Source organism: Platichthys flesus, chromosome 17 (assembly GCF_949316205.1).
Source record: "Platichthys flesus chromosome 17, fPlaFle2.1, whole genome shotgun sequence".
NCBI lineage: Eukaryota > Metazoa > Chordata > Actinopteri > Pleuronectiformes > Pleuronectidae > Platichthys > Platichthys flesus.
In genome coordinates, this window is record NC_084961.1 from 12,210,892 (window position 1) to 12,220,765 (window position 9,874).

The 9,874-nt window shown below is 42.8% G+C and overlaps 1 protein-coding gene across 1 annotated transcript; it reads right to left on the bottom strand.

Moving 5' to 3' along the window:
* Positions 1–1,097: 1,097 nt before the first annotated feature.
* hoxa11a (homeobox A11a) lies at positions 1,098–4,233 on the bottom strand. Its single transcript, XM_062410002.1, has 2 exons — positions 3,330–4,233; positions 1,098–2,502 (listed from the first exon to the last, which is right to left on the bottom strand). The coding sequence occupies exons 1-2, from the start codon at positions 3,997–3,999 to the stop codon at positions 2,270–2,272; spliced, it is 903 nt and encodes a 300-aa protein (XP_062265986.1). The 5' UTR covers positions 4,000–4,233; the 3' UTR covers positions 1,098–2,269.
* Between the last annotated feature and the right edge of the window lie 5,641 nt (positions 4,234–9,874).

The window sequence follows — 9,874 nt, forward strand, 5'->3', positions numbered from 1 at the left end:
CTCGCCTCCTTGGTAACACAGTTAATAACCTTGGGTCTCAGACGGTTTATTGCACTGCACTCCAATTGTACAAATGCTCCAGACTCTCAGACAGCTTTTATGGCCGCGTTGCTGCGGCAACGGGGAGGATGTCCCGTAATTAGGGACGGAATTCCAGCGCGCAGTAAAGGATGCGCAAGGCAAGGCCGGACTATGGCAGAGAGAGGCAACCATAAACTTCAGCCTCTCTCCCCGCGTTTATGGCCCTTTTGACTGTCATATATGAACGCCAATGCGCTGCGGCTAGCTCCCATAAACACAGTGATAACAACAGCAAATATGGCAACCCTCGCCAAAGGAGAAGGCTGTTGGGACACTGTTTCCAAAGCCAATCAGTGAAATGACAGCGCGCACGCACACACACACACACACACACAAACACATACAAAGACTACAAAGAGAGAGGGGGGATAGAGAGAGAAACGCATAGAAAACTAAATGTAGCCGGTGCTGGGCTGAATGTTTGGCCACAATTAATGTTGTGGAGATGGATAAAGTGTGGACGCATGAGTTGACAATGACACAGATTTCCTGTAGTTTCAAAATACTGTAATAAAGCCGAAACATAATTGGAAAATGTAGCAGCACAAGACTACAGCAGGGGAGCAATTATACCTCTTTTAGATTTCGGTTTATCTACAATATAAAGACCAAACTTTCACCATTACGCATTTATGGTTGTGTAGAAACCATTGCTCAACGAGAAATGCCCAATATTTTTTAATTAGTTACTTTATTCACTTTTTCCATAAAAATAAATATAAACACATGTTTAATTTGCTTGAGGTAGTGCTTACGTGCGCCTCTAAAGAAGCACTACACGTGAGCTCTCGTTTATTCTGCACTTTCGGTTCGTAATAGTTTCCTCTGACACGTAAATGTGAGAAATTCTGCTGCGAGTCTGTTTTAATTTGGCTTGCGTAAAACGAAATGAGAAAAATATACAATGTGCGTTTTTTTTTTTCTTGAACATGACGTATATCTATTTAAAAAAAAGTCAAACAACACGCAGGAGTTATAATTCTTTTTTTTTAATAATGATTTCATTTGTGGTTTTTATTTGGAAATAGAGTATAATACACAAGAGTTTTGGGGCATACCAAGCAGTTGATTCAATGCGATGACCCTGACAAGCTTTGCCCTGACGGCACACTTTAAAATGCAGATATTTTGTTTTTCTTTAAACCTTGATCAGACTGCAAGTACCAAAGGATCAGGAGTCGTGAAAAAAATATTCTGTTATGCGCATCAGGTCCAGACCGAAGAGGCCCGCTGCATAGGCTGTATACCTGTGTGAATGTGTTGGGCGTGTACCTCAGTGCAACTCCACACGAATCCAGTGGACAAGCTTATCTCTCTGGTTTGGCCTGCATTATCAATACTCTCCTGATAGTCTCAAACAAAATAAAAATCAAATAAAGGGACAAATATGGATTTGGGTCTTGAAAGATGCTCCAAAATATAAATATTCAGCCTTCACTCTGCAGGTTCAAAGGAAAGATGACAAAAGCTTGTTTTGAGGTCAGCCCAGACTCAACACCGATCCCCACAGCCTGCCTGTAATAATGGACTTTTGTTTTTCTCCAAGCCGTGGCATTGAAACGAGATAGTAAACGAGTGGCTACAAAATAAATAAGCAGACAAAACAGAAACACATTACATTCTCATCCGTTCGGACTCATTATTTGGTCACACCAATATAGATTCAGTTATTAAAGTCACATGTTCGCCATCATCCCAGAAAACCCCAGCAGTTTTCTGATCTTTAAAACAGGAGGAATAAAATGGTAAAATAAATCTTTTGATTACAAAATACACTAGATCAGTCAATTAGACTGCTGGGACTCTGTTTGTCCGCGTGAAGGGAAAAATATAAGAAGGCGTGTGAGAGTCTCAATAGCGATAACATCGGGCCTTCGCACGCACAGTCTGGGCGAGGACAATAATCCGGTTCTGCATTTCTCCCAAAATCAGAGTCGCTATTAAGTCCACAAACTTAATTCATGCTCCCTCTTGAGGTTACTCAGATCACAGGATACTGTTGTCCTCGAACTTGAAATTAACCGTTGAGAAGTGCTGCTGCTGCTGCTGCTCCTGCTGGAGCGGCCATTGTGGTACACAATGTACACAGGGAGAGAGTCACAGCCCCGGAGAGTCAGTCTGTAAACGCAGGGAGTCCCCACAGCAGAGGACTGTTCGAGCCTGGGGGACGGGATGCCGTGTTTGGCCCCTAAAGCAGAGGGTTGGACGTGTAATACTGTAATCTATCTCGGTTCAGTTTCTTCTCCTTCATGCGGCGATTCTGAAACCAGATTTTCACTTGTCGGTCGGTGAGGTTGAGCATCCGAGACAGTTGCAGGCGCTTCTCCTTGTTTATGTACACACTGAAAAAGAATTCTCGTTCAAGTTCTCTGATCTGATATTTGGAGTAAGGGCACCTCTTCTTGCGGGTCCTCTGTCCATCTGGAAAACAGACACACAAAATGTAGAGTTTATAGAAAATAGTAAAATTTCGTGGAAGGCATGACCATGTTACAAAAAGATTTACACGTCCTGGAGGTTACCCAGATTACGCACGGGCGGATTTCCTCTACATAAAGCATTAATAACATATTTCCTATTTCAACATTTCAAGTGTCATATATATTGATATTATATTACACTGGAAAGATTACCAAACCATTCGCAGCTGGTTCACCAGACAATACACTTGGGCTTTGACCTTTTCAAGCGAATGGAAACAACAAGCTCACTTTCAAATGCAAGCAGTTGGCTTCAGGAAAAAGGAGAATATGTTGCAATAAACAGATTATATGGAAATGTACATATTGGTTTATAGAGAAGACACAGGGGAGTTCATGTGCAACGGGGAACCCACACACACACACTCCATGATAGTTTCATTACGAGAGCTCATGTGTGCTAAACCTTAAACTAGAGCCACCACCCTCATTACATGGAAATGCCTATTTAACGCTAAGAAAGCGTGAAACAAGCACGTGGATATTACATGAATTAAAGCAGGTCTCTATAGGAATTCGAATTCATATCTGGGTGCTTTTTGGGGACGTCCAGGCTACAGAAAAATCACTGGCCTGTTGTCTTTCACGGCCAATTTCAATTCCAAACACGTGATCCTGGAGCTTATAACAAAGTTTTGTTGGGGGTGGGGGGTCTACAGGCCCTCTATAAACCTTATATGCTTATAAAACAGCATATAAAAAATTTAACAGCAGCGCACAAGATTGCAAACTTTCTCTCATAACCTAGGCGCTGACTTTAATACGTACTGCTGCTGCTGGATTTCTCCTCATTGTTGCCGGAAGACAACTCCGGGCTGCTCGTCTCCTCCCGGGTCTCCTTCTCTTCGGCGTCCCGGCACGAAGGCGCGTCTTCCGGCGCGGAGCTGGGCTGCTTGGTCGCCGTTTTGTCCCCTGAGTAGCCGTTCGTGGAGGAGCTCTCCGACGCGTTCCCGTACGCCGTCTCATAAAACTGATCGAAGGCTTGTGGCAGCACGCCATTCCTGCCCACGTTCCCGTAGAAGTTGGAGGCGGCGGACCCTGCGCTCGTGTGGTGGTGGTGGTGGTGGTGGTACGCGGCGGCAGCAGCGGCGGCTGCGGGGCTGTTTTTACCGAACATATCCCCTACGACGGCGTTCTGCGCCGACAGGCAGTCCCGGTGCACCATGTCCTCTGCGCTGGGGTAGCACTGGGGCAAGTTCCCCCGGTGCGACCATTTACCGGACGGGTCAATGGCTGCATAGTCCCTGAATGTCACCTCTCTGACGGGTTGGACCTGCGGCAGGTTAGAGGAGTAAGAGTATGTCATGGGGCGAGTGGACTGGGTCTGGGACAAAAATGAGGGAAGACCGGAGAAATCAGCCCCCGCCGACACATAATAAGTGCAACTGGGCAAATACATGTTCGATCCGACGGGGACCCGCTCGTCAAAATCCATCATCGTAGTACACCCTCCACTATAACTCTATGTTGAGGTTTGATTCCTCTATAGCCGCCCTGAACATGGCTCTGAAGCGCCGTGCCTCTTGCCTCTTTGAAGCAGGTTCGCTAAACAGAAATTTGGAGACGTAGGCTGACGTGGAGAGCCATCTCCATCCACTCCACGGAGGAGGAGGTCACGTGACCACGCGGCAGAAATTGACAGATTTTCAGGCTGTGGGTGTGTGGGAGTGTGTGTGTGTGTGTGTCTACGCACGCGCGCCTGTCTGTCTGTGTGTGCGTATGCGCAAGAAAGTAAGAGGCATGACTGCTGTGTGTCCTAAAGCTTGACATTGGTGGTTCATCGCCATGTCGGCTTAAAACCGAATTCCTTCACACGCAACGAAGTCGAGGGAAGACATTACTATATGTGGACGTTGGCAGATAAAAATAGAGAGGAGGGATTTCAATCGAAGCTTTAGCCAAAGTATCAATAAGAATTTTCCAGATGTTCCTTCTCTCGGTTTGTCCTTGAAATATAATTGTGCGCATTTAAGGCTTTTTACTTGTTCGGAAGTTATTTGTTCAGTGCATTCAAACTTTAAAAAATCTGAATTCTAACTACTCTGCAATGACATAAGCTAAACAAACATTAACTGAGTACAAATGCTAAAGCTCTAAACTGGAGGAAGGCAACAACCACCTTGTCTCCAAAGTCCCCTTTTAGAAATGTCTGAGTCCTCATCATTTAGAGGTTTTACAACATGGCTCACCAAGATAACCAAATGCCCAGTGAGCATTTGGCTATCAGGGTCATGTTCAAAGTAGCGGCTAATGTTTCAGCTGGCTTCAGTCTTCTGTTTAGTGCCAGCGTAGCAAAGATACAAAAATCACAATTTTGACAAATAAAGACAAAACAAATTCATCGTTACCAGAATTGCAACTTTAAAAATAAAAACAGTAAAGGGAACTTTAGTAGTTTTTATTAATTTGCACCCATAAACAAATGTTTAACATCCTAATTTAAGGATCCTGGTGACATTTATAGTATTGTAACATTTCATCGTCAGTCAAAGCAACAGGAAAAACAGACAGATACATCTCAAGGGGGGAAAACAGGTTTATTGCAGAAAACGAGCATGAATTGAGTTTAAACTAACGCCAACAATCGTTAAAACAATCTGCTTAGTAGTAAAAAGTTATAAGCTCTTCGGAAAAAAACCCTATGCTATTTTTAAATTATGCTCCTTATTGCTTTGTTTTTTCCTCATATTAACATTTAATGGCGGCAGTAACATCTCCAAATAGACGCAACAACCATTACGCACGGATATGGCTTAACGTTTTCGGGCGAATATTTATTCAAACGCAGGTGGTTCAGTGGGGAGACAGTTTCTATACATTTCTTAAGTCCTCTTATCTATAATTTCCGTTAATTCCCTTCATTCTATTACACATATACATACATGCGTAAATTATATTCACACGTACAAAAAGGAAGGAGTAAAACGTTGTTTTAAAAAAGGATAGTGTTGCGCAAGATGTAATTCTAAATATATATATAAATGTATAGTTGTATAATAAGTATATACATTTAAAGTATATACTATTCCGTGAAACCTATTCGGAATCCTTAATGTGAATGTCCACAATTTCCACAGGCCATGAACCGGTGGAAAAGGCAGTGAGTTGTGGACCAAAGGTTTACCTTCCAAGCCACGCTGACTCATTTGAAATGCAGATATTTCTTCTATTTGGTTTTGTAAATGTGTCAGTGGACATTCCCTGGCTCTCTGATCTGAGGCCACCGTGGAGCTCGTTTTGGATAGGCTGCAACCTGACTCTAATGTGCTGTGAATGCAAGACCTGATCACGGATTAAGACCGCCGCGGCTGGCCTTGCCCCACGGCCCGACGAGCACACTGGGGCCCAAGGGGCTCCTGATGGCACATGTGGACCACAACCTTAAAAAATCACACGCAATAAGGCTGGTGCAAGTACCAACTAACGCCCTGTGAGAATCAAAACAGGAAAAGCAGTTTTCGTGGCTGTTTCCACCGTCCACTTTAGTTGGATAAATTGCACAGACACAAGTAACTGCACTGTCTTTGAGACCACACGCTCCGCCTCTCAGTCAATCCAGACAAATTCTAAGAGTTGTGCTGAAGCTTTTAAGCTGTAATTGAGCACAGGATGCCCAGGAAAACCAAAGCCAGCTCTACACAGACCTGCGTTTTTATAGCTGCTATAGTATTCTGCTGCTCCCTTTTACCTCCCCGGCCAGACAGACACCACAAAACTGGCCAAGTGTGATAGGAAGTCGCCACCTAACCGGACTCAAAGTCAGCAGCTGGGGAGCTCCAGCAACAGAGACATAGATAATGTCTGTACACAACTAAGGTAAGAGAAAACAAATAAGTCCATCTTTAACCATATTTCTGTTGTTAAATTGCTTCTTTTTTTTTAATTTAATTTCCTAAAAATAGACGTAATAATTAAAATTGGGAGTTTACGTAGTGTCAAATATGTTTTGTATGAGAGGCAGTCAGTCAGCTGATCCTCTGACCATCCTTCTTGTGCATGCGGTTTTTCTTTCTTGATCATAACTGCAGTCTTGTGTTGAGTTAAGGCTCTCAAAGCCAAAGCTTTTTGTCTGTGTGTACGGTCGACTTCAAGTTCGGGGGAGGGAGCGACTCCTTCACTGAGAGCAAAGGGCCCACACTGTGCCCCGGATGGAGTTCCTTTTTAATTGCTGTTGCTTTTACGCACGGCTTTGGGTTACAAGATTGGTCGATAATGTGGAGCCTGTAACTGTAGACTGAGGGAAAAGTCAAATGAACTCCACCTTCGCATTAATCGCGTATCAAAAGAGATCCAGTGTCTTCGATTTACTCTGCTGTAGGTCAGGATTTAACTCTGAACAGTCAAATACACACTCGTGATGTTCCATTTGAGAATTGTCAAACCTTAAATTAGTTTGATGGAAAAAATTTAAATTAACAATCTTTGGGGGAAAGGAAACACGGGCATCAGAGATAATTATAAAATAAGTGACAATGTCTCAATGGCGGAGATTTGAAATGGACAAGGCAATATATTTACACAAAGATAGGTTTTCCCTGTCATTATAGGTTTGCTTGATATATTTTCGTTCCTTTACGCACGGACACAGACACACAGATTAAAGTTTTTGTATCAAATATAACACTCAAATCCTACAATAGTTCTAAGTCAAATGTATTAGCACTGTATGCTTAAGTTTAAAACAGAGAGGAGCGTCTAATACAGAGTGACAGACGCGCGGCGGCGGTATCAGGAAGAGAACGCGACAAATAGGCCAGATTGCCCCATCCTTGTGCCATAAAACCTTGTTGGACAACAAGTAAACAAGCCAGCCTGGGGAGGATCTGAAAGTACAGTTTAACACCACGTCAGGTAGGCCCTATAGGCTGTAAAGGAGGCTAAATAGGCGCATTCAGTGTCCTGCAAAGACACCTCCTGTAGTTTAAGTCTTAAAGTGGAATCTAGGGGGAAAAAACAAGAGTTTTAGTACGGGCTGATTTGTTTTCATTTTATTGTAGGAAAGAAACAGCCACCACACCTGCGCCTCAATGCATCTATTCTTGATCTCAACATGAACTGTGTCTTTATAGTTTACAGTGTGCAGGGAAAGCGGCCGCAAAGATGCACAGGAAGTCTGCCTGTATACAGAACTAGAAGAAGAGGAAGGCTTGTAAAGGCCAAACAACTGTGACGTTTATCTGCGCTAATTCCTATACATGCATTCAAAGGTCACAAGATACAACTTTACAGTGAATGGCGTTTTGTAATGCGGGGTGAGAATGCGTAAAGACATGCGTCAAATCTGGGCAAGTAGGCCACACTAGGCTGAGCTAATTAGGGCTTATTTATAGCCAGTGTAGATTTAGCTTAAAATATGCAGTGAGTTTTTTTTCCCTTGCACATTCATATGTGAGATTTAGAAAAAAGAAGTGGTTTTGAACTTGAATGGGGCAAGGTCTTGGCACGACCATTATTATATTGCTGGCTACATTGATACGAGGCTGCAGTTGCGGCAGGATTGTAAAACCATCAGACTGAGACGTGAAACAATCTGATCTCGCACTTTAACCGTGTATAAAAATAAGCGTGCAGGAATATCCGAGTGGAAAATGTTGAACCTGATTCAGCCAGCGACGTGTTGATTTATCCACAGGTGACAGAAATGTGGGGCCGACGGAGATGGCGACGACAGACCAGGCCAGGCGGACCACACATGGGCCATTTGCAGGGAGAAGCTGGCCAACTCCACGGTCAACGGGAGCCACCTCTGACAAAAACCAGTTGAGGAGGCTTACTAGAAGGGGTCCAGGGCAAACTGTGCGTCACGAACAGCGGGCCTGAACAAAAAGGACATAAAATGAAATTATTTCGAAACAGGAAAGCCAGAAACAAAAGGAGAATGACAAAGAGATAAGAGGAGATTAAAATGTAGAAAGGGTTGCAGTTTGAGTGGAAAAGGGGAATTCAATAGGCGAACCAGGCTATTGCGTAAAAAGATCACAGCAAATATACAATCAGAAGATAGAACATTTATAATTTCCACATCAATCCCACTCATAGAATTTCATGAATATATAGAGTAAATTAAATTTATATATTTAACAAAAAAAACATAGGATTTGGCCTTGCGAATAGTAATAGATCGTTTTCTTTGGCTGATTTTCAGCATTTCGTATTGCATTTGTCTTAAGATGTGTTCTGTGATGAATCGTAAGTGTAAGCTTGACATTTGGAGAAGGTCTAACGCGCAAAGCTTAGAGACTATTTTGTTGGAAAAAATGAGAATGCGCGTGCTATCTGCCGCCACTGGATTTGTCATGTGAAAACCTAACAACACATACAGATTTGGTCGGCTACACCGCATTTACTGCTGATAATATGTATATTTATGAGAAAACTGGTTTATTCTATTAAAAGGACGAAATCTAACGGAATAGCCTCTGAAATACATTTCTCGCTCTCGTCTTTCATGAACACATCATGGACACCGTACGAGGTGCTATAGTTAGTTTGATCTCGCATTTCTTTGTTAGATAAAACAATGGTGAACGACTCATGAATGGATATTCGTATTTGTATTAATCTAAGATGGATCTATAAGAACATAGATGATGGAGAAATCATCATACGAAAACTGTTATACTGTCCGAAAGAACCGAGACGTTAAATTAACCGCATTTAATGTTAAATGTAAGTTTGTTTTGGATTAAAACAGTCAACCTGTCCTATCAGTCTATTGTCTGGAAAGGATGCAAACATGAGGTATTTAGCAGAGGTTTTAAAGCTATTTTTTAAGATACCTTTTCTCCCGCGATCCTTATTTTGTATACTCCAATGAAACCAAATGGTGAGGAAAAACATTTAACTTGGAGGCCGAGGCAACATATTTATTAAATGTTCAAATTAACCCCGATTACACGTTACTCCCTTCAAGTTTATATTCATTTTAAACTTGAATTAACGTCAAACGTGTATTCCCCGAAAAGAGAATTCCCTCAAAGTGCGTATAAGAAAACAGAGGCCACACATCCGGCGCCTACAATCGCTGTGTATCACCCGCTTAAAACATTCATAGACTGCAGAGCCTTCATAATTGAATCCAGTAAATTATGTGGCATTTATACTGGAAACCAAATTAGATGATGTACGGGTGTATCAGGCCAGGGAAATCCGTCTGTGGGGGAATAGAGCGCCGGCGGAGACGCGGAGGAGGCTTCCACATAATCTCGGTCAAGTGCTTCTATTTGACCGCTGTCACGGTGCTGGATAAACTCGCGTCTGCTCAGGTCTTTGAGGTGAATTACAAGATTAACTTCCGAGCCCGAGTCGTGTTT